Consider the following 23,351-nt stretch of genomic DNA (forward strand, 5'->3'; position numbering starts at 1 on the left):
GAGCATTTTTCTGGCGGCGTTTAGATTGGTGATGTCGGTCTTCGCGCCTAGGCCCGTGGCGTGGTCTTCTATTGTCTTGCTGGGTGATAGGAGGGGTTTGCTGGCGGTAGTTTTGCGATTGGTTCTTCCTGTTTGAGTCATGATTGATGGGCTTGATGAGTCGTTGGTCGGCATGTTGAGAGTTTTCGGGGTCCGTTGTTCTTGTGCCGGTGGTTCTTGATGGTTTGATGCGGGGTTTCTTGATGATTTGATGGTTTTCTTGTTGATTGGTGGTGTTGTTGTTGATTGCTTGAGGTTTCTTGGTGCGCAAAGGCGCCGTTGGGCGTCTCTTGCGCTGTTGAGCGCGGTGTTGGTTGGTGGTGTTCCGGGGTCCTAGTTGGGGGTGCCACCTGGTACGGGTCCAAGAAGCGATTCGAGTGTATTGGTCCTCAGCAGAAGGAGAGGATTTTCAACTTTCCATCATCTTTGCGAGTCACTATGTCGCAGTTTGACATCCGAAAACATGAAATGATATTGGTTCCTACTACAGAAACGTGGTGGCGTCTACGACTATAGCAAGTTGAAGTACCGAGCAGTTTGGGCGAAGGCGCGCAGCGCCTCCCGGTCCCGAGCTGCGTGTCCTGCAAGAAGAAGGTGAGCTGCGATTCCCAAATAACTGTAGGAGTCCGACGACGCATCGAGCGAACCGAAGATACCCATAACACTAGGAGGAGGGTGAGTACTCACGAGAAGGGCTTATTACCGGACGCGGGGCATCGTGTATCGCAGGAATTCGTCTTGTATAGCGGGCGTCGCTTGCAAGTATGGTGCGAGGATCTGAGCATGATCCCTAAGGTAAAGTTGAAAGGCATCACTGGCCCATCGGCCCATGGTCTTGACCACGTCGAATGGTACGTTCCGAAGGAGATATTCTAGTGTTGCCCCGATTCTGATGGCATGACCCTGCAGCGGATTTAACCCAGCGCTCTTGGCCACCTGAGCCAGGCGGGCGATGAATTTTGTCTTCGTCAAAGGACGGTGAGTGCCACCAAATCTATATGAAAATAAGGCAATATTGAGGGGGGGGGTCATTTATATGAAAATGATTGATTAGTGCCGCCTCTGGGTCCGTTGGACCGTTCTGTTTTGCCCAGAACACATCTTCGCCGGTTTGAGACGCTTTGGTCCGGGGTAAGCGAAATATGGTGGTGACGAGGCCGTTATGGTCTGCCTCTTTGCGAATGTCGGAACGTTTGACGTGAATTGACGCATCGAAAGCTGACAGGTTCTTCACTGTGAATTCCCCACTTCTTGCAATGGCATAAAAGGCCGTCGTGAGGCAACTGGCCACTGCCGCATCTAAGGGGTCACTGGGGTCAAGTTTTTGCAGGATGCTCGTGATGAAGGCTACTGTATAGGGAAGCCGCTTCTTCCGTTTCGATGACAATGGAGTTAGGTTTTTAGTGGCCTTCAACATGGCGTCTATCTTGTCGTCATCCAATGACCACAATTTCCCATGTAGGATATGCCAAGCGCGAATGCCGTGGATATAGCTAGATATGGTTCTTCCTGAGTACGTGCCTGCTAAGTTTGATATGAATGCTGAAATGAGTTCAGACGATGCCGGTGCGCGCAGAGTGTCCTCAATGGACTTGGAATCGCAAAAAACATGGAAGGCAAGGATGCAACTCCCATAAGCTTCCCTCGTGCTGCTTGCCCAGGCATGAATCATGACTTCCTGGATACGTTGGACATCCACGCTGGGAAGGATTAACGGTGCGGATTGATTCTCAGTTGGGAGCCACAGGTGGAGTCTGTCCTTCACGGCGCAGTGGTGGGCGTAGAATGGGGGGTGAGGTTACTAGGGTAAGCTGCTATAACTGGATTCTTTTAGCATGAGAAGCTTTTCGATTGTAGCGTCAGTTGACTTACGCTTCTGACGCTTTGAAGATCTCTTCTCCTTGACGACGGAGTTCGTCATTGAGACCACTGCGCGAGTCTCGCGAGCGGGGTCCAAAATCGAGGAGTGACTGCGTTTCGGCGCTCTTGCGATGTGGATGACATCTAAGATGGACTTTGGGACTGTCGAAGTCTGCGATGAAGCTTTGAAGGGCTTGGGGTATGTGGATCGGGGGGAGCAGCAAGCTCTGAGGAGGATAGATCCCTCTAGACGGGCTGTCTGCTGGATTGTGTGCGCTGGGTACATAGCGGGTGAGGAAAGTACACTGTGAAGGTGCGACGAGCTCATGTATCCGTTTGAAGACGGTGTTGGTTGCCTTGTTCCGGCTTCGCCCTTTCCACCAGCCTTCGACGACACCCCGATTGTCCCCGAATATTTTGATGCAACTGCCCTCTGGGCATTGATCGAGGAGAGTGATAATGAGGAATTCCATCCCAATGGCCTCTGCCCAGCCGATGTCTCGGTCCTCGTCTTTCCAGCCCGGGAGGAGGTGCCATGCTCTCCACTTCCTGTTGATCCAAATCGCGACCCCAGTACCTGAACTAGCGTCTGAGTAAGCCGAGGGGTCAATGACTTCGATGGGCCCTGGAATGGGGCGAGAGATGATGGGTTGCTGGAGGCTGGCTTTCCACCAGCGGAGATCATCACCTGTGTGTTTGGGAGGGGTACGAGGCATGAACGGACGGTCGTGAAAGACGGATAACATGGTTTCCAAAGAGGTGAGGTAAGCACGTCCTGCAGGGAGGACCAGCGAGACGTGCAAAAGCTTCCCATAAAGTTCTTGGACTTCCTGCAGGGTGTGCGAAGCTCGGGCTTCCCACGTCCGAATTGCTGCCAAATATTTTTCTTTCTTACTCTGCGGGATTGAGATTGTCCGTGCAGCAATGTCCCATAGAAAACCGATGAATGGGGCAGACGAAGAGAAGAAGATGTCTTTGGCCAATTCCCAGGGTATTCCCAGTATTTTGGATAGTCGGTTGATATCGTCGAAGCAATAGGAGTAGAGTGCGTCCTCTGGTGAACGTGGGGAGTTGGTTGATAAATCGAGGACAGGGAATGACATGTCCTCGTCGAACTCCTCGACACTGTCGTCTGGCATGACTGATCCACGGTACCATTTTCGTCCCCCTTCCACGAGTAAGCCGCCGTTTCTAGCGATAATGATGGAACAGGCCCTACGAAGGTCGTTATAGCTCTTGAGGTGCTCACGGAGGATGCGGATGAACAAGTGGTCATCCACCCACTTAGACATGGGTCCGATACCCTGGGATCTAAAAATATCGGCCCCTGCGTCGGCAACCTCGCCATAAGTCCCTGCAGAAGCCGAAAAGCCAAAACAAAAGCTCGAATCAATGGCAAACTCTTCGTCTCCTGTTCTAACGACCAGACCTGGCCACTGAGATGGGTGAAGAGGGATTGTGCGGTATGCTTCCGCCACGTCACGGACGGCTGCTTGCGAGCCCGGGGGAAGAGACCAGATGAGAAGGCAGATTGTTGAAGCGGTACCCCACGTGCATGGATAGAGATTAGAATCAATAGAAGAATTAATAGATGATATTGTAGCCGATGGACGCAAAGGGAATGATAGATTTTGCACGATCCTGAATTTTCCTGGTTTTCCTGGCTTGGGAACCATGGATAGAGGAGCTGTCTGAAAAGGACCAATGAGTGTCTCCGTTTCTGATTTAGATAGGGGGCCAATGTAATGACCGGTAGAGTATTCACGATCCAAAACAGCCGTAAAGGCTTCACGATGTGTGCGTAAGGATGGACTATTAGATGGGGCATAGGTGCGAGAGATGGTGGGAACACTGCCCATGAAACCGATACGTAGACCATTGGGAATATGTGCATATTTATGTATAAGATGCGAAGACTTGAGAAGATCAAACCAGGCTTCGGGTTGATAGGGAGTAAGTGCCTTAGATGCTCTCGCTTTGAGGACACTCTTGAGCTCCGTGATCCTTCGCTCCGCATCCTGAACACTTGTGAACATGGGAACGAGCGGTGCTGGAGCAGCCCTTTGGTCTTTGCCAGTCGTAACAGAGCTCGAGGCCCTCGGGGTTGACCAAGTGGCCCTCTGCACCACGCCGACAGCGGGTTTTGGTTCGTTTGTCCCAAAGGAACTCGGAGGCACATTTGTGGATGGGATGACGAAATCGGCCGAGGCAGAGGGCGCAGGCTGATGGCCCGGATTGGCCTGCGCCCGGTTGAAAAGACTGTTGGCCTTTGTGTGGTTTCTTGGTGGCCTGCTCGACAGCGCGATATGGGTGATATCGATTGCTCCCTGGAGAAGAAGTTGGCTCCACCCGTTTGCCCCGATTCTCGCTAGCCTCTCGCCCCCGATGACGGACGGGGAGAGCAGAAGTTGGAAGCGCGCTTTGGAGCTGTGTGGGAGTAAACAGAGATACGGGAGAAGGGCAAGTTCGATTTGAATAGGTGGTGGCGACAAGGAAGCACGAGCCAGACGGTTGGTGTAAGCGTGGTGTGTGTATAAAGGAAAGCACAATCATCAGAGTGAGCAGTGGGTAGCAGGATTGCAACATGTTTTATATAGCGGCAGCATGGTTTTTGCGTAAGCAAGTGATAGCGAGCGAGCACGATTGTAAGCCAGTCCCAAGGTGGGGAGCAGTGAAAGCCAAAGGAAGCCAGATGACAGCAGGATTCAGAGCGTCAAGATAAGCAATAGTTATGAATAAACAGAACATCTGTTAGTTTCTGAGTGTTACACCGAACGAGTCGTGGAACGTACCAGTTTCAGACCTTCGTCTCGCTCCGCCTCCCAGACGTCGTCCGATATGGAGCTGTACAGAGCACTATTGAATATGCCGATGTTAAAGCCTTGGTTCTGAGAGAGCCGATCATGCCACTCGCGCCGTACAAAACCTGCATAACGAAGGAGGGTCTTCTCTCCCCGTGGACGCATTCGATGTTCGTGGTTAGTGATGAGCGTGAAGAATAGGGCCAGTGCTTGCTGGTGCTTTTCAGGCCATCCATTCTTCTCTATATGAATAAGAAAGCTAGTCTTCGCCAAGTCAAATTGACGCCATGACAGGTCGTGGTCCTGCACCGCTTTCTGGGAAGCCTTGAAGGACGCAATTGTCTTGAGGGCTACCATGCCATCGACTCTCGCAAAGCCGAAGGCATCGTCCGAATCTGAGGTGGATCTGGATGTCATGGCAGCCTCGCGACAACCGTCGGGGCTGAAATACCACAGTTCAACATACTCCATGCTCTTCACCTTCTGAATGGCATACTGGGACGGTCTAGGGATAATGATGTCTGCCACCGTGATCTCGGCGTCGAAGTCGTTGATCTTCGGTTTTTTCTTTTCGGCTTCGCGACGCTCCTCCTGTTCCTCAGCATCCTTCTCGGCCTTCTCGTGTTCTGCCTGCTCCCGTAGCTCACGGGCTTCTTCTTCTACCTGCTGCCGCCATAAGTTGATGCGCTTCTGGTGTTCAAGTCCCCAGTCTTCCACCATCTGGGCAAGGGCTTCTTCCCTGCCTAAACCCCCATTCGTCAAAGCGGTCAACCATCCTCGATACGCAGCGGATTCAAAATTCGGTTGTGCCTCCAACGCTGGGTCTGATGCGATGCGTTCCATAGTGTTCGGGAGAATTCGGGGATTGATCAGAGAAGGATTACTGAATTCGAAATCGAAATCGAAGTAAGTGTGAAAGGACGAGGCCCGCGGGGACTGCGAATGAAAAGGAAAAGAAAACGAGGAAAGACCGACGTCGTTGATAACGACTGAGACGAGATGGATGCGTCGTCGCAGTACGAAGGCGAAAGGGTTCGTACTGCTCCCGACGCTCGCGCAAAGACCTAACTCTATTTTTTCGCTCGTTCCTCGTTACATAATAGAGTAACAATTATTTTACCAGTTCTCTAGTGATTAATTGGCAGAGATACAGTCTATGATACCCTCTGCGGTATGTCCAATTGCTTGCAAACTGTACATGCATTTCTGATGTTGTAAATGTGCCAGGCCTCTGGCTCATCACCAATGGAGACACATGTTCAGCTCAGTTCTGGTGAATTTTGAAGCCACGTTTAAATGAACTTGCTTATTATTGATCATTTAGCTGCTGTCATTATTTTCGAACACTCCTTCTACATTTTTGACAAGCGGCGTCGTCTTCAGGACCGGCAAAAATCTGTTTCCTCTGTTCATGTCGCTCTCGAGCAGTACATGGCCTCTCCGCATGCAACTGCCGTCCGGGATGCTGTGAACACTGCCGTTCACGCCTATGAAGAAGCTGTGAGCGCTGCCGTCCTTGCATATCAAGAGGCTATGAGCACTGCCATGCATACATATCAAGGAAGCTCGTCTACTTGGATGGCGAAGTTACCGTTTAAACGCTTCCAGAGGAAGGCTTTTGAACGCTCTCAGGCGGAAGTGAAACAATCTGTGTGCTCTCAGGCGATGGCGAAGTTGTTACAGAGAATCCTTGAAATCACTTTACAGTACCGCCTGCGTATGTTTGAACTCTTGCGATTATGGCGATGTTGCTGATCTCTTTTTCTTCAGCAAAACCTTGATGGTTGCAACCCAACGTCGATGATGTTCCAATTAGGAGTGGTAGAGCTGAGGTGTCTTGGCGGTGAATGAGGATTTCTTGAATGATTTGTCGAGGTAGTTTGAGGCGGTGGAACTGTATGAAATGGTTGTATTATCAGCAATGTCATTTTTTCTGGTGCGGCGTATACGGCGTGTCGATCGCCCTCGGCTGGGACGGCGGCAATATCTACTAGGATTGGTGTACCTCCCCAGTATCCGGAGTCCCAACACAAGCGCATAAGGTCGTACGTTCCATTCTGCTCCACAGCGTTTTTCAACTTGCATCAATTTTACAAGAAATACGTTTATTGTCATTTCAGAGTTACACTCTATAAGCGCGTGGAACATCCCAGACAACGTCAGCGACTCTAGCTAGTGACCGGATAGGATCTCTGAAAGACTACAACTTGGTGGATAATGGCCATGGACTTCAAGCAGCGGACGCACCTTGAAAATGTCCAGCTGTCGTTCTTTGCAGGGACAGCATGCAGGTTATCATGGCTCTGGCTTATGAAGTCATGGGTGGATGTACTAATCTCTCGTGTGTTGAGTATTTGTGCTCTGCGTTTCAAGGCCCACGGTTAGAATCTTGTCATTCTAGTTTTCGCTAAACAGCTTATCGATCACACACCATACTCTGGAATCTGGATGCATCTTTTCGAGGGACTGAGACGACGTCATCGAATAACAAAAGACTTACATGATGTCTGCATCAGGTCCACGGAGAAAATTGCAGCGCTGTGTGTTATTGCTGTGGCATTTTCGTGCATGTCTCATAAACGTACAAGCGTCTAAAGAGTAGCATAAGGAAACACTTGCCTACTTGATCAGTCCAACGTCTGAATCCCACATGTGAGCTTGCTACGTCCGACGATAATGACGCCCATCCCTCAGTGTCCGGAGTCCAGCATGCAGTTTAAGACATGGATAAAATTGTTGAGCCTTGAGCGGGCTTGAGTCATGCTGACACAGGGAATCACAGAACTATTGACAGTGAGTACGTCGATTCATTGCGCTAGTGCCATACTGACATTCGAAATATCTCTCGCCGAAATCCTTGGAAGGGAGGCATTTATAAGGACCACCTTCATACGCTGGACGCGGAGGGATGGTTGAGGCTACTCAGACGAACACGAGAGCAGAGTATAAAAAAGGTGCGTGACGAGCAAACATAGCTGTTGGCAACATCAAACTGATACCCCCAGCTGAAATTGCCAATACCGTGACTCACCAAATCTTCTGCGTCTGCTATAACGTCGGTGCATCATGCCAGGTGGCGCGCGCGACAACTGAACCAGCAGGTATGTATGTCGTTCCCCCCTCCGCCTGGCGCATCCGTATTCCCAGCCACGACTCACGAGCGATGACAATCTGATGAGGAAGGCACAAACGAAGATGCCTATTGTCTGGCTGATGACGACGGGTATTGGCTGAGCAGCACGAGCTAGATAAGCACATGTTTGCTAGCTGTCGCTATGGAGTTGGGTTCGTTCTACGCGGGTAGAGGCCACTAGTGCTAGGTTCCTGCGATTGGGTGCTGGGAGGTTGTACTCTCTTGACGTGTGTGTGGATTGTTGGTGCTGGAGCTTGGGGGTAGGCCTGTTTGTTATCGGAACTGGATTACCATTGCTTCGCGTAGTAAGAGGGGGCTGAGGTTGGGTGTGTGGGTGTGTGCGGAATTAGATACAAGTTGCTTGCACTGCAGCTGGTGTTTGGGTACGTAGGGATGTTGATTTTTGTACTCGTATGATTGGTTATGAAACGGCTTGGATGATGCTTTGTCGTTCGATGACCATACTTAGAGTTTAGAGGCAGGGAAGTACGTGAGAAAATGGCATGTGACGAGAATAAAATAGTCATTGGCAGTCAGTGACAGAGTACTGAACAACGATTACATGAATGCTTGTATATGGAGGTGAGTGTCAGCGACGGGGAGGATCGGCCAGCAGCAGAGTGGAAGTGAAGAAACGAAGATTGGGCGCTGTGCGGCACGGATGATTTGCATATGTCCAGGTGAGCGGCAAGCACTCTTTTGTCCTTTTTCTTCCCCTCCAATGTCATCCTAATATCTTGTATTCAACTCGTCTCAGCTCCTGCCGGCCCTTGTCTAGTGCTTGCTTGAAACGTGACTGTTGCAGTTAGTTCCTTCCTTCCTTCTTTCCGCACATCCGCACATCCGCACACCCACAAGTATACCTATTCCCATCACCGAGATGGACCCTTCGGTGAGTAGTTTGTTTTGCATTCATGTATGTCTGTTCAATTGTCGTATATATCTCCATTTCACCGCTTTGTGGTGTCCGCCCTTTTCTCACTGAGGGTCGCTGGTCTGCAGACTTGCGGACATCAGAATAATACACTGCTGGATATGAGCGACACCAGCCCCCGGGTCTTATGCCAGATAAAATCCGCCACTACTCAAGAAACTTGTAGCGGCATGGCAAAAATGCTAGTCAGGTATCGTTCAATGTTGCTTTTTGCAGCTCTTTGCTCATTCTGACTCTTTTTCCAAGTCAAAGTCACGCTCTTCATCACTCGTTTTATCGTCCACTGCATCCGGATGTCTCATCTTGTATCTGAATCCGACCTGTCATGGTCTCGCGCACTGGTACTGGGTTCTTCACGATACTCTAGCTCTCTACCATCCTTCCCTGTATAGGGTCAGCTCAATTGGACTCGTATAGAATGGCCCGGCTCTTCTGTGCGCGTCTTTATATTGTTTGCACAATGAAACGCGCTGGATTCTACATTTTCTTGGTGTGCTTCATGAGTAGTCTGACTCAATGATAAAAGCCAAGCACAGCGTGCGGTGAGGGTTGGCATCACATACCGCTCTGACACTCGCACTTTTGTGTGCCACTTTTGCTGATGTGACTGACCATGGCATCTCTCACTTCTTTATATACTGGCTCTCCCTCTGCCAGTGATCTAGTGGCCTCAGCGCTTGGTGTAACTGTGTTAGCATCTATCGTGCCGAACTGCCTTGACAGCGGAAACGTGCGTGCAGCATGACCTAAATTTGGTGTCCAGGTGGACGCAGCAATGAGGGAAAGCGAGACGCAGAGTTCGGAGCTGCGTGAAACAACAGAAATATGTCGAAGAGCTGCGAGGGGGATACTGGGCTTTTGGATAGGAGTAGCGCATATCAATGTGTTCAAGGGTCTGGCATGCTGGGGATAGCGCACGAACGAGCTCTTCAGCCTCTGCCCAAGACAAATCACAAACATTCATCTTGAACTTTTTAAGCGAGGGGAATTCTGAGTGTGCACGTATTCCGTGATGTGTGCAACCGTATTTATAGAAGAGTTTTGAGGTTGAGAAAAGGTCCGAATTGATATTATTGTTGAAGTCCAAGGAGGATGGGGCTATCTTCCGAGTCCATCCATCAATCTTGCATGTGAGAAGGGTTGGGAGGTTGGAGAGATGTCTCCGTGCAGCCAAGTCTAGGGGTGCACAATTGAGACAGCACTTGCATAAACGGATGCAGTCTATGAGCCGTCCCTGGTGTCCGACTGCCGTGTATTCAACAAGGGTCTTGACAGACAGTCTCCAAAGCACAACGGGTCGCGATAGCTCGCAAATCCTGATATTTGACCCATAGCACTGTAGATAGCAGATTCAAGTAATTTCAGTGTGTTTGTGAATCAGTAAACGCAATATGGATTAAGATGCTTAAGTGACATGAAGTTCGAGGTAAATAACTACTGGAAATCAAGTACTTCAAAGCCCTGTAGAGCTGTAAACTCTACGGAGCCCTCCTGACCTGCTTGCGGCTTCGTAATAGTGCGCCTCATTTCGAACGTCATCAATGTAACCCTGTTTGCCTCCATGTTCATATCCGTTGCAACGAACTTCTCCTTGGTGATCGTCTCGAGATATGGGAGACCAGATCCAAGAGGCTCCAAGAACAGATCCGAGTTTGTTGTTGTCTCGCCTTCGATAAGTCGTTGATTGAGCCTAGATCCGTACCCAGCCTTGAAGTCCGCCACTCGATGAGGGTTGAAGTCGCGAATGCATAGTGATCGCGACTCACGTTCCGAATCCCGGTCTCCGACCAAAGATACAGACCGGAAGCCAGAGATGGAGTGTTTGCAAGGATCGGGGAAGTGATCCTCGAAGGACCGGGTGTGATTTGGACCCCAGCTGGACCAAGGAAGGCTAGGGGAGTCTTCAGTTGCTTTTCCATATCGACTCGTATAGTTTAACTCGAGTTCCAAGAGAGTATTGCGCTCAATGAAGAATGTGAAAAAAGGCATGCCGTAGACAGGCCCCCCTAAAATGTTCATGCTGAAAGTGATGATTTGGTTGTGTGTCTGGGCAGGGAAAGGAATGGGGTTGAAATTGAAATATTTGTATTCAGAGGAGTACCGCAAGGGAGGGAGGGAGAATTTTGCGGTGAGCTGGAGGGAATTGGATGAATGGACGAGGGAATACAACGATAGTTCCCTAGCGTTGGCGACGAGAAGTTTATCGTTCGTCAGGAAGCTGAAGTCCATTGTTTCGCAAGCTGGATCAAGAGCTTCGATGCACTACAAGTCCAAGTAATTCATAAGTCACAATAACGACGTCAGGAGATTCACTGACCTGAAAGGCGTCCTTTGTCTTCCAGTTCCAGATTTGCAAAATGTCGGCCGCCTCTCCATCATGCGCTCTGTCGACATTTGTGAATAAAACACCATAAAAGTCCCCGAAGATCGATGATTTTCGAGCGTAGGGATCGGAGAATTCGAAATCAACCTCGTTGTCGAGTGCTTTGATGACAGCAGATGCAGCTTCCGGATGGACGTTATTCTCTGAGAGAGATCTGAAACTGACATCAAACGCGTGATTTGCCCTTGATGTCCGTTAATATAGCGTGTCTGAGAGGCAACTTGAAAGAACCACTCACCCTCGGGGTGCACTGGTAAGTAGAATCAAAAGATCCTGCGCAGGCGAGAAATTGAAATGGGAGACTTCGCTGTCGACTTGGCAGCTCCACTGACACAAGGTTGGGGCACTGGAGTGGCCGTCTGACGGTTGGGGCTGGAGAAACGTTATTTGCTGGAGTTGTTCTCTTGGGAATCCCAGAACGCCGGACGACCATCGGTACACAAATGGGCACGGAATAGGGTCCAGGATGTTTGATGAGTATTGAGCATTCTGCCATGCAGATTCACTTTTTCGAAGCGATTGACGAAGCGCTGGGACGTCAGTGCCGTCTGAGGCAGGCAAAGTGTCCGGAATTGCGTTAAAATATTTGAGGTCGATTGAATAAAGCAACTCCGAGGAAGAGTCGATAGCTTCTCGAACGTAATTGCATATCTGGAGAGACTGAGTTAATAATTCATATACATGAAATTTTGTGCTTACTTGACGAGCCCGTACGAGTTCGTACACGTCTAGATGACCGAGAATCTCTGACAAGGTTTCGACAGGGAGGTCTAATAGTGTTAGGGAGACTTGATGAAATTGGCTCATGGTTGATTATTTGGTACTGCCAGTGACTCGGAGGTGAGACCCATTTGCAAGAATTTTAGAACAGATGCAACGAACCTTTCAAGTTAATGGGTTGCAATTTTCGACAGAAGCAATGACGAGGTGAAGGATGTGCAGTTAAGAAATTGAGTAGATAGCGACATGGCTGATGATCGGCAGAATAGGGTTGGCGGTGCGGGAATCCTTCGAGCGCTTTTGTACAACTTGTCTCAACCGTGTTCCAGGACACTCGGTAATTATCATCTTTAACTCACAGAAAATGTGTTAGCCAGTTCGTTCTTAAGCTTCCCCGCAAGCCGACGCATTTTGTCAGGACGTCGACCCTAGACGAAGGATAGAGTCAGTGTTTCAAGTATAAAATGATCCTCATTAGCCACGTACCCATACTGAACTTTCACTAGCTATTGGTTCGCCGGCGCAGGTTTCTGTGATTGAATCCCCGGCCGCTGTGGCAGCGTCGAGTTTCCTCTTTGGTGGATTGCCTTCGCTCATAGTTGATGACGATTAGAATCAGTTTGAAGCGAAGTGAGATAAGGAGTTGGAGACTCAGAAGGGTCCCACGTTATATTAAACAACGGCAGTTCACTGTGTGTTACATTGTTGACTGCAAGCGCTAAGCATTCGGCGCTTCAGTAATTACAAGGAGTGACATACTTCACAAGTTGGTCTAATGTTTTGTGCGCTGGATCTGATGGCTGCAGATCGCAAACAGTAAATAATTGAGCTGTAACCGTTTGAGTGCAGGCTACGTGGCCTGACTCATCTATCAACAAAATAAATCTGCAGGAACCACAAAAAGGGATACATACTAGTACTTACATGCTGCTCGCAAAAACCCCTCCACACTCCGTGGGAGTCGGCTCAGTCGGGGATCAGACATAAAACATACTCAGCAACAAGTGTACGCGCCGTCCCCCCATGCTTTCTTCGCCTGTTCAAATACGCGTATCTTCTCCTCGTATGTAGTAAAAAAGGGTGTAGGTAAACCACAACAGAATCCAATTACCCTTCATCAAAAATTATGACAAGAGTGGGATTTGAACCCACGCCCTCTTACGAGGATGAGAAACCTGAACTTAACAGGCAAGCCTTTCGCTTGAGTCACACGCCATAGACCGCTCGGCCATCTTGCCATATTTACTTGCTCCCGAGCTTGTCAACAATATTAGACCCCGCTTGACTCGAAGGTGCACGCGAGTCTCGAGACATGCCGATTTCTTACCATTAACAGGCCACAAAGCGCAGTTGTCGTTGATTTTTTCTTCGGTAGTGTCTGATCATCGAAGATAAGCGCACAGTTTATTTCAACGGCGAATGAATAGTGACCTCCTGTGGTAGCTTGCAATCTGAACCTCGCACACGATACACTTTAAAGCCCACCAAAGTCTAGCTGAGTACATATTCAACTTAATACCACACCTTTAAGTTATTTAAGTCTGTAGATCTGTATGTTGTGACAAGATCGACTCGTAACACATATGTCATTTAACGCTGTTGGCTACCTTCGTCTTCTGAGAGTCTTTTCTCAACCGGATATTAGCTGCACGATGCTCTGGAGGGACAGACACCCATCACATAAGATCTGGCGCTGCTGTCATGAACGTTGTGAGAGAGATATCCACTCCGTCCATGCTACAAGCGGCACGGTCCGATCTCCAGAAGTCCCTGTGCATTCGCGTGACCAAGAGAGATAAAGCAACGACCTGAGTTCTGTTGCCGAATAAGTAACCACCACTTCCTCCAAATGAGAACACACAAACTCTGCAATCATGTGCACCACCGAAAACTACGTTTCGTGTTAATGGGGCGGCGTCGAGTGTCCATGATGACTTACCGGAAGGAAGGTCGTAGCGAGGACGACACCAAGAGAAAAAGCTGCACTATTTAGCAAGTAAATATTCGAGAATGATTCGAGCACGCACCAAAGCTGCAGCCAAAGTACAATAGATTGTGATGCACGAGACCACGCATAAGTCGGTTTTCGATCCTCCAGCCACCATGACTCTCGACCGCGCGATACAGCACACACACCAAGATTTCTGAAAGTGTACACATGCGAGGCATACGGTTAGTTCAAGTTCATATTTGAGTAGCTCCTAATACCGACCTAACTCGGCAACACCTAGCAAGCAGTACACCACAATCACGAAAGACTTTGCCTTCGTATCCACATATCTGATACCCCCAGGGATCGAACATTCTCCTTTATGAAAAAATTAGAGGTTAAGAGCTGAGTAGGCAGACTCCACACACCCGCTGACGAGTTAAATTGCTGAAAGCAGACGATAATTGGCACTAGATAGGCCTACGAAGGATGAGTAAAACATCGTGCTTTAAAGTTGGCTGCAGCCGCCGGGTATTGGTCTCACAATGATGTTGATGATCTTGACCACCGCGAACCTTCTCTCCTGCTGCCATACTGCAAGTGATCTGAGTAGGAAGATACCTGACCACCAGGAATTCATTCGGATGTTAGAACACAAGATCGGCAATAGCCAGTTCGATTGGTAAACCCACACTCGGTGGAAAATATCGACAGCATCCCTACACCTAATGAGGTGTTAGACGCAGAGTCAGTATGCGTCAGAGTAAACCATCATTAGACCCACATATATTTGTTATATATAAGAAGCGACAAAGCTGTCATCGGGGTATGAGTTAAATTCACACGTCTGGAATATCTGACCATACAGTGGATGATCCACTAGGAAGGAAAGTCACTTGAAGAACATTATGAACGCATTGCACCCTGAGGACAATATGAAGGCGCAAATCCGATACTCACCAAGCATATTCAGTAACAGAAAGACAGATGGCAAGTAACTGCAGGCGAGATAAAGCACTGTACCGAGCCCGTACCGAGACTTGACAATAAATGCGACCTGCACCAATTACAGTTCAGAGTACTATAGGGGGTTCAAGCAAATTTCCACTTGCCGAGTCAGTCATGCATAGTATGTAATCGTATACCTGAATGTTAAAATGAAACAATGAATTACTGTAAGGTCACGACAACTTGTATCGCTCACCCAAAGTGAAGTTAATGCAACTGTCAGGAGAAGTAACATAGATCAATGTAAGCAACTGATTTAATGGGCACCAGCCGCACCATAATAGTACTGGGACGAGACGTTGGTGATCCAGGATTGACTCGACGACAGAGGTTGTACTCACGTTTGACCACAAGAGCACGCCAGCTTGAGACTCTTGCAAGGCACTCATACTGGCTGATGGCGATAAATCACTTCGTTACGGGTCGTTTATAAGATATGCAGTTCAGGTAATGCAACATCCCGTGAACGTTGACACCGAGAGCTGGTGATCCTGTCGTAATGCAAACTGTGGCGTCGAGCATGGTCTTATCGGTGCGGTCGCGACAGCTGCAGCTCCGGTTGCATCAGAACATGCCAAGCCACAAATGAGTAGCAACACACCACACAGAAAGGGCATTTTTCCATGGGCATCACCACAACGATCATCATCCACGTTCTCTTTTCTGATGAACAGATCGAGAATCAATCAGCGGGATAACGTTCGACCCTGGGTACATCAAGGAGGACATGCATTGGTCACTACAGTTTAACGGGATGTAGTGAATAACAACTGAGCAGCACGATGGGAGAGACGTACGAAAAATCAAATGAATAGCAAGCAGGCATAGGAAATACCAATAACGTATCTCATCATACAATGCTGTCGAAAACAGCAGCTCGTACACGCATTGAGCAATGTCAGGAGTAATGCAGCAGCCTAGATGCTTCATCTTCACAGCACTGCTGAGATGTTAGCATAACACGAGCGAAGATAACGCACCTGTACAAATGCAACTCTCTCGACTCCAAACAACATATCCACAGCCTCTGCTATTAGTCCGTCCGGTTCTTCTGTGAAGTAAAGGTCTTTTTAGTGGTACTTGCAGCGAGCGGGGTGATACCCTGAGTGAATGACTGACTCGGTAAGAAGAAAAGTCAGACGACTATTCACTGCCCAAAATGTGCGATCCCGCGATATCTCCTGTGGACATCGCCCAAAGCCCGTCTCGCGCGTGAGGTGAACAAGCCTTCAATAGCTCATATACACCTTCTAACAAGAATATTGAGGTCAAGGTAGACAAGCCAGTCAACTCACCGAGAATCTTAGTCCCTGCAAGACGACATATTACAGATTTAGTTAGTTGAAGATGCGGTTCCATCTGAATGCCACTGCCCAATGAGCATCCCATTTCTAATAACCAACACCCGCCACGACCTCAAAAGCGACAGCAAACAAAAACCCATGGGAACCTAGAAAGGAGTGGTACTGACGCGTCTTGAGATGACAATCGGCCGCGACTGCACAATTACTCGTTTATAAGGAAGTAAAATCCCTTCATATTCGGACTACAAGTCACTACTGTGATAAGTCGTTGGATGATGCAGAAGACAAATATTGTTGAAGCAAGACTTGCAGAAGCAGTAAGAGAGAAGGTTGGTATGCGTCCGAATATATGAGCGAGCAGAAACATAAGGAACCAGCGTGTGCCTAACTCCATGGCTCGTTTGAAGGACTCTGAGAGGTCTAAGTAGCTAGCAGCACATTGTGAAATGATGCTCACTCGTCACGCGTTCGTGTGAGTGATCGCGGCAGTTGCCGCAATTGGTGTATGTCCGTAAGATTCTAGAAGAACTTGTTCCGAGTCCATCGCCTTGATTCTCGGATGTTCGTTAAAATTCAACTGTGTCCCAGTCACCCAACCCAAGTCGTGACTCGTCAACATCCGAGTCATGATAACCGCATGCCTGATAGAGCTGCGCATGTTCTCCAGGACCCAGCCAGAAGTGAGCTGCCTAGCTTCACGACACGAACGTAATGCTACCTACCTCCGTGTGAGTCTGCATACCAACATTCAGCCAGACTAATCAAGCTCAATTGCAAGCTTGAATGGGCTCCCATTTAATATTTGCACCGTATGACAGTCAATCGTGCAGATTGGCTAGTTCGTCCACTTAGCTCCAAGTGGTGCTCCGCACTTACACTTCTTTGAATAATTATTTCTGACGATAAACACCGGTGCCGGAGGAGAATCACTCGGGCCCGCATTCGACGGTCATTCATGTTCCTACCGCGAGTCAGTCAAGCTCCTAGTCATAGTAGCCCTGCCACAGACACGGCTATAAATCTCCCAACAGATTACCTAGATCCCACATCGAATCCAACACAACAATGAACACATCTACCATCGCTATACCCTCTCCATCAAGTCTCTGGACAACCGTACGTTCGGTTGGCGTACTCAATGTCGCTGTTTCATTCGCTGCATTATGGGCATTTGTCAAAGTCCTAAGGGTGCTTCGCTCGCGGTTAAAGACGACTCAACTGCGGGGTCCTCCTCGTACCAGCTTCATATATGGTGTTTCGCACGACCTCGACTCATCCCATGATAGTGGTGCGATGTATGAACATTGGGCTACAGAATATGGGGTAGTGTATATGATTCCGGGCGTCCTCGGACAAACTATAACCGTGCTGTGTGACCCAAAAGCTATAGCACATTTGTATGCCCGAGAGACGTGGACCTATATGCAGACGCCCGCTTCGTTGGCATCTATGGAGGCATCAGTATGTCAACGTCCTCTTCTTACCTCATCTATCTAATATCTCTTATCAGCTCGGCAGAGGGGTAATGTGGTCTCATGGTGAACAACACAAGAGGTTCGTTCAGTTCTTGTCCTCGCGCCAGACACTAATCGACTACCTGCGAATCAGGCAGCGGAAGGCCCTTGCACCAGCTTTCAGTAATGGAGCCATCCGGAAACTTACATCCGTGTTTTATGACTCAGCATACAAGGTAAGGGTTTGCAATGTAGGAACTGTATATCTGAGCTTGAAACGTTACAGGCCAAATGCGCATGGGATACCGCTATAGAATTGAACAAAGATGGGAACGCCGTCATTGAAGTTCAACACTGGTGTGTAGTTTTTTCTGGCTTGACGAAGTACCATTCCTAATCGAAACAACTCAAGGATGAACCATATATCGTACGCGATGATTTTTTTTTGCCATTTAAGCCTCGAACTGAATAACGCAATATCAGTCTGGATACGATTGGCATTGCTGGTTTCTCCCATGATTTTGGCTCGCTCGGTGGAAACCGTGCCAGCGTGACCGAGGTGTTTGATACTTTTGGAAGCAACTCACGGCCCTCAGCAGTGAACCAAGCCTTTGACCTGCTCGCGACAACATTTGCTATCTTTACCAAGTTCCCCACAAAGCGGATGAAGCTGTTCAAGAAACTTGGTGTAACCATGGGAGACATATCGAACGACTTGTTGATTCGCAGTCGTCAGGAAAAGGATGCAAATATGATCGAGAGAGACAATGAAAAGTCCATCATTGGATTATTGCGTACGCTCTCCACATGATTCATGGTATTCCCTTGATTGACGCGATGATTAGTAAAATCTGAAAGCCAGGATACCGAGCTCCATATGTCCAAGGAGGAAGTAGTGGCTCAGGTCCGTGGAGATTATGACAGCCATGACGTGCAAACTGACATCCTGCAGATGAAGGTCTTACTTGTCGCGGGTTATGAGACGACAGCTAGTGAGTTGATTCTTTTGCGGTGCTATCACATTGGCTGATTCTTCCTTGACAGTCAGCCTAACGGTAAGTCCTACTGTCCGATAACGTCTGCACGCCATTCATGTGGTGATCAGTGGGCGCTGATCGAGCTATCGCAACACCCCGACGATCAAACCAGACTCAGAGAGGAACTGCTTGCGTTTGGTGCTGATCCGACATACGACCAATTAAAGGCCAAACTCCCATACTTGGATGCGGTTGTTCATGAAGTTCTACGACTCCATCCTCCGGTACCCGATTTCATTCGTCTCGTGAGTGCGCCTGTCTAGGTGCGATAGACACGCTGACAGTAAATATACAGGCAGGCGCAGATGACGTTATTCCCTTGAGCGAACCTGTGTGCAACGCATCCGGGGAAATGACGGATAACATATCTGTAGCGAAGGGGACATTGATCACGATATCAGCCGCGGCTATCAATCGCTCTTTGGCCATCTGGGGACCTGACGCAAAAGAATTCAAGCCTGAACGTTGGCTGGCTGAAGATGGTATTAGCGGGAAGGCCAAGGAAGTCCAAGGCCATAAGCATTTGCTGACATTTGTCGACGGCCCGAGGACGTGTCTTGGAAAAGATTTTGCAATTGCGGAGTTCAAGGTGATCGCTACGAATCAGCTTGTTAGATTTTCGACGTTACTCACTGCGACACAGACGGTTTTATTGGTTCTGGTGAAGAACTTCGTGTTTGAGATGCGGGATGGACCGGATACTCGGATCGAGGTTGTGAGAGGGATTTTGCCTCGTCCGCGGGTTGTTGGAGAAGATTCTACTGGAGTACCTTTGAAAGTTCGTCGGTATGAATGATCGGTTACGCTGCACTAGCAGCTTCACATATTCCTCACTTATTCGCGGCCGGGACTCTTAAATGACATGTGTATAGCTCTGTCAGCCTGCAGAAGCACAGATTTGATCCACCCCGACGTTGACCAGAGGCTGCGTTATCTGTCCGTCTTCGAACAGCGCCTGTTCGAGAAGTCGCAAGGTCAAGAACGAACTACTAACAAGGCAAAACGCATCAAGAACCTCCTCGACACATGGATTGTTCTTCACGAACAACACGGACCACATTTTGCACCTCGGATTATAATTTTGATTGTTAAATTACCCCCGTTAGTGTCTTCCGCTGTGCCATAAATAATGCATGTCAATATCTCGCATTTCAACTTGTACCTCGAGTGATAGCGTGATTTAAATGTACACTAGACATCGAAGGAAGCCTTACTTATCGGGTCAGTGCATGTCAGGCACGCGCTATACTAACGCCCTAAGCTCACAAGGTAAATCTCCCTAGATATTTTCGGGCACCAGCCGAAGAGGGCCAGACTGTCGGTGTGATCAAGCCACGACAGTGGAGAGGCTATGTGTATTCGGCGACGTCTATCTGAATAAATAGCTACATTGTAGCATACACAAGGCTCTACAACTTAGGGGAAATGTGGAAGCGTACAGTGAATGATTACGGAGAAATATAATGTCAGGAGCAACGGAAGAGAAACTGGGAACTGCAGACGTCAGTGAGCGTGACGGCGTGAAAGAAGAAAGCAAACATACACGATGCATTACTCATCGCTGACCTCGCCGGAATTCTCGGCATCACTTGATGGCGGTGGGGTCTGCTTCTTCTTGCGGCTAGCTTTGGCTTTAGGTGCGCCAGCTGCGGCTTTTGGCTTCCTGGGTTTGACCTCCTTGCCACGATTAGGGTTCTCGGGTGCTTCCCGCCACATTGCTGCAATCTTTGAGACGTGTTAGACATGGGAGGGACGCATATATGCGCATATACGCACCTCGGACATGGCTTCTTTGATGGGTGCGCCGGGATGTGCATCCTTCCACTCTTTCATGTGGGCTTGTACGAAGAGGTTGTATGCGCTTGGGGCACGCTTTGGTTTGTCTTCCTTGTCTGTGATGAAGTCAGTAGGACGAAGAACACACATAAAGGGACAACGAACCAGCCTTGGAGGTTTTGGCGTTTGCGCGTTTTGTTGCAGCCTTTGTCGTTGATTCTATGGGACGATGAGGAGATGTCAGGACTTGAGGACGTGTTGAACTGACCTGTTGCTGATTTTGCCATGATGGTTATGATGAGGGTGAATTGGGTGATTTGATTTGAAAGGTTATCGATCTTTAAACGTAGTCGCGTCGGGGTTTAAACGCGACGTGTTATTTGTCACGTGGAGTGGTCAGTGCACTAGGGAATTTGGCTGACAACGGGGATAGCCGAAACCTATTTGAAGAGGATGCATTTGGCTCGAAATGATCGCATCAACCTTCTTTGTTCTGTTTCTGTTTCATTTCTTCACTATTCCTCCCGACGTAGCGCCATCACCGCTCGACATCCCAATTCGTTCTCCACCGCAGATCATACCTTCTAGAGACCATGTCTCCTTCCGCTCTTTCATCTGCACTTCTGGCTGTTGCAGCGGTGTCTCGCATCACGTTCGTCAACGCTCAGCCCGACCCTGCTGACCCCACCCCCCTCGTTGACAAGCACTATGCTTACCCGTCTGGTATCGTAAGTGCGCTTTGCGGCGGGTGTAAAGGAACGTACTCATCGCGTGTTAGCCATACCAAGTCGACTATAACACCGCTGCTATCCGCGGTCCCCAAGTCGGTTACAACATTTGCAACTCCACAACCGAGAATCAGAACTCCATGTGTCAAACTTCCTTCGTGAACCACATCGACGGTCAGCTTCGGCGCGAGTTATCGCACCCGTGGAGATTTTCTAACCGTTAAGTTACGCAGACTTCTGCCTCTGGGCTCCCCCACAGCCTAACTCCACCATTGGTGACACCGAGGGCCAGGAAGTCGCCTGGTGTACAAAGCCTGGACACGGTACTCGTGTCATGCCCGCGGGTGCTCTCCAAGGCGTACAGCTCATCAAGACGCCCAACTACATCCAGATTGCCGGTTTCATTGACCAGACCCAGGTCAACATTGCTGCTGGTGACTACGGAGGCGAGTTGGACCCCCACGGTGCTGATCTGGTGAGCGAAAAATTTACCATGGGATATCTCCCATGGGTGGAGCCCTAACGTGATTCATAGCGCGGTAACCCTCTTGGCGGTCTCATGTACTCCAACGCGTTCCCCAGCAACGGCGGTAACAATGCCTCTTACCAACAAGTCATTGACTGGACTAAGTGCGTCCCTTCCATGCGTCTCCTCTGCTTGTCTGATATCTATTTCAGCTTCATGGGCGGCGACGCCTTCTGCATGAAAATCTGTGACCCCGCCGGTCAAAACCAACAGGCTCTCTGCCAAAACATCTATGATCGTCTCGGTTGCGAATACAACGCACCCAACAACGCACAGAAGGGTGTCTTTGAGGTCTGTGAAGGTGACGACATGTCCCCTGTCGGTGTCTACACCACCAACGGTGCTACCTCGACTTACTACCAACCCCCCGAATCTCTTGGTCCCATCACCACCGTGCCATACACTCCCACGCCTGCTCCAAGCTCGAACTGCGTGACGTACGCGAGCACGGCACTATACACTAGTCAGCCAGCACCAACCGGCGCAGCCACGAGTGCCGGTGCAAGCGGAGCAAAGACAACAGCTAGCGGCACCGGGTCCGCTGTGTCACCAGCTAAAACTGGTGGTGCAGCCACCATGGGCGTATCCCTTGGCGCTGGACTTGTGGGTGTGGTATTCGCAATGGCGTTCTTGTCATAAGCCGGTGTGGATATCATTGGGTTGACGGGACGTTGCATTCACATTCGCAGGATACACATACCACAGTTTTATCATTTCATCTTGTCGCACTTCATATCGCACACTGCATGGATTTAGGATGATGGACAATTTGTTAGACACGCGGATACAAACACACGGACGTTGGTCGTTTATTCGTTCATTGCATCGAGATTATCATAATACCTTTTAATGCCTTTGGCGAGTGGGACTGTAGGCCTGACGCTGTATGGTGAGTAAACTTGACAAAGATTGGATAATTAATTCGATCGATGTTATCTCAAGGAACACTGAAAGAAATATCGCGCCTTTCGGTTAAGGACGGAATACTTGGTTCCGCGGAAGCAATTCGCGTATGTACGCGGAACAGCTGTCTCAATTCTATTGGACTGACCTGTGGGGAGACTAGTGGCTCACATGTGCGAGTTCCATCGCAGCTCCACCAGCGCTCCCTTTCACCATTGTCATGGCGCTTGACGATCACGGCCTCAATGTGCGCCACTTCAACTTGTCCCTGATCGGACTGGCCATGCCAGTGTAGGCGGCCCAGACTGGGCTAAGCTTCGACTCTACTATGATGGTACGCACCCAACAAATTGGGTTTTGTATCCCCCCCCCCAGCACATGGATGGCCGCAGGCTCATTCTCAATACCTGTCACTGGTTATCCTACAACTATTGGTAATGTGCTCTTGGTGAAAGTTACAGTGGTTTTTGAAGATGGATTGATTGCCTCTTGGATCTCAGGCGCTGGTCACGGTGAGATCTGAGACAGGAGACTGCTGCTGTACGGCCAGTGCACGCGACAATTTTTAGTGGCTCGCAAGCTATCTACTGGCGACGTGCGGTGCTTCTGAATCAGCTCCACATTGATCCTTGACCAGGTATCGTCATTTCTCTTTCTGTTATTCGATATCGTGAGTTGATTGACAGTGCGCTGATCAACCGAACTCTACAGAACACAAGTCGTGTTATTCGAACTGGATTTCTGACAATGAATCTGATGCGATAAACGGTTTACAAATATGTCATGGTAATATTCTACATTTCCTGAAAAATCTT

General features: G+C 49.1%; 8 protein-coding genes and 1 non-coding gene across 9 annotated transcripts; 4 read left to right on the forward strand and 5 right to left on the reverse strand.

Moving 5' to 3' along the window:
* Positions 1-3,861: 3,861 nt before the first annotated feature.
* Positions 3,862-5,543, reverse strand: DEU56DRAFT_759207 (uncharacterized protein; the record flags this gene model as incomplete). The annotated part of the gene is made up of 2 exons (XM_041350292.1): positions 3,862-4,326; positions 4,692-5,543. 2 exons carry the CDS (start codon positions 5,541-5,543, stop codon positions 3,862-3,864), a joined length of 1,317 nt encoding a protein of 438 aa, XP_041204578.1.
* A 300-nt stretch (positions 5,544-5,843) lies between these two features.
* On the forward strand, positions 5,844-6,652 carry DEU56DRAFT_567358 (uncharacterized protein). The gene is made up of 3 exons (XM_041346848.1): positions 5,844-5,973; positions 6,025-6,417; positions 6,471-6,652. Exons 1-3 carry the CDS (start codon positions 5,919-5,921, stop codon positions 6,479-6,481), a joined length of 459 nt encoding a protein of 152 aa, XP_041204579.1. The 5' UTR covers positions 5,844-5,918; the 3' UTR covers positions 6,482-6,652.
* A 1,736-nt stretch (positions 6,653-8,388) lies between these two features.
* DEU56DRAFT_824641 (uncharacterized protein) lies at positions 8,389-9,264 on the forward strand. The gene is made up of 2 exons (XM_041354255.1): positions 8,389-8,957; positions 9,014-9,264. Exons 1-2 carry the CDS (start codon positions 8,752-8,754, stop codon positions 9,078-9,080), a joined length of 273 nt encoding a protein of 90 aa, XP_041204580.1. The 5' UTR covers positions 8,389-8,751; the 3' UTR covers positions 9,081-9,264.
* An 878-nt stretch (positions 9,265-10,142) lies between these two features.
* Positions 10,143-12,200, reverse strand: DEU56DRAFT_567452 (uncharacterized protein). The gene is made up of 5 exons (XM_041346849.1): positions 12,033-12,200; positions 11,850-11,973; positions 11,389-11,801; positions 11,085-11,334; positions 10,143-11,029 (listed from the first exon to the last, which is right to left on the reverse strand). The coding sequence occupies exons 2-5, from the start codon at positions 11,955-11,957 to the stop codon at positions 10,202-10,204; spliced, it is 1,599 nt and encodes a 532-aa protein (XP_041204581.1). The 5' UTR covers positions 11,958-11,973; positions 12,033-12,200; the 3' UTR covers positions 10,143-10,201.
* Positions 12,201-12,997: 797 nt separating this feature from the next.
* On the reverse strand, positions 12,998-13,108 carry DEU56DRAFT_t94. Its single transcript has one exon. It is a non-coding gene; the product is annotated as a tRNA-Leu (tRNA).
* A 438-nt stretch (positions 13,109-13,546) lies between these two features.
* DEU56DRAFT_759210 (uncharacterized protein) lies at positions 13,547-15,197 on the reverse strand (the record flags this gene model as incomplete). The annotated part of the gene is made up of 9 exons (XM_041350293.1): positions 13,547-13,736; positions 13,810-13,855; positions 13,898-14,014; positions 14,083-14,178; positions 14,229-14,280; positions 14,345-14,421; positions 14,493-14,525; positions 14,761-14,857; positions 15,150-15,197. 9 exons carry the CDS (start codon positions 15,195-15,197, stop codon positions 13,547-13,549), a joined length of 756 nt encoding a protein of 251 aa, XP_041204582.1.
* Positions 15,198-17,177: 1,980 nt separating this feature from the next.
* Positions 17,178-19,399, forward strand: DEU56DRAFT_743680 (cytochrome P450; the record flags this gene model as incomplete). The annotated part of the gene is made up of 12 exons (XM_041349025.1): positions 17,178-17,573; positions 17,623-17,666; positions 17,721-17,802; positions 17,853-17,923; positions 17,979-17,993; positions 18,050-18,360; positions 18,412-18,470; positions 18,519-18,558; positions 18,611-18,621; positions 18,672-18,848; positions 18,899-19,192; positions 19,247-19,399. The coding sequence occupies 12 exons, from the start codon at positions 17,178-17,180 to the stop codon at positions 19,397-19,399; spliced, it is 1,653 nt and encodes a 550-aa protein (XP_041204583.1).
* Positions 19,400-19,776: 377 nt separating this feature from the next.
* Positions 19,777-21,160, reverse strand: DEU56DRAFT_567668 (uncharacterized protein). Its single transcript, XM_041346850.1, has 7 exons — positions 21,144-21,160; positions 20,648-21,090; positions 20,545-20,598; positions 20,380-20,495; positions 20,147-20,328; positions 19,870-20,090; positions 19,777-19,812 (listed from the first exon to the last, which is right to left on the reverse strand). Exons 2-5 carry the CDS (start codon positions 20,664-20,666, stop codon positions 20,155-20,157), a joined length of 363 nt encoding a protein of 120 aa, XP_041204584.1. The 5' UTR covers positions 20,667-21,090; positions 21,144-21,160; the 3' UTR covers positions 19,777-19,812; positions 19,870-20,090; positions 20,147-20,154.
* On the forward strand, positions 20,697-22,361 carry DEU56DRAFT_567755 (uncharacterized protein). The gene is made up of 4 exons (XM_041346851.1): positions 20,697-21,107; positions 21,158-21,281; positions 21,341-21,582; positions 21,643-22,361. Exons 1-4 carry the CDS (start codon positions 20,973-20,975, stop codon positions 22,270-22,272), a joined length of 1,131 nt encoding a protein of 376 aa, XP_041204585.1. The 5' UTR covers positions 20,697-20,972; the 3' UTR covers positions 22,273-22,361.
* Positions 22,362-23,351: the final 990 nt, after the last annotated feature.

This window comes from Suillus clintonianus, assembly GCF_016758775.1.
Source record: "Suillus clintonianus strain FC179 chromosome Unknown DEU56scaffold_86, whole genome shotgun sequence".
NCBI lineage: Eukaryota > Fungi > Basidiomycota > Agaricomycetes > Boletales > Suillaceae > Suillus > Suillus clintonianus.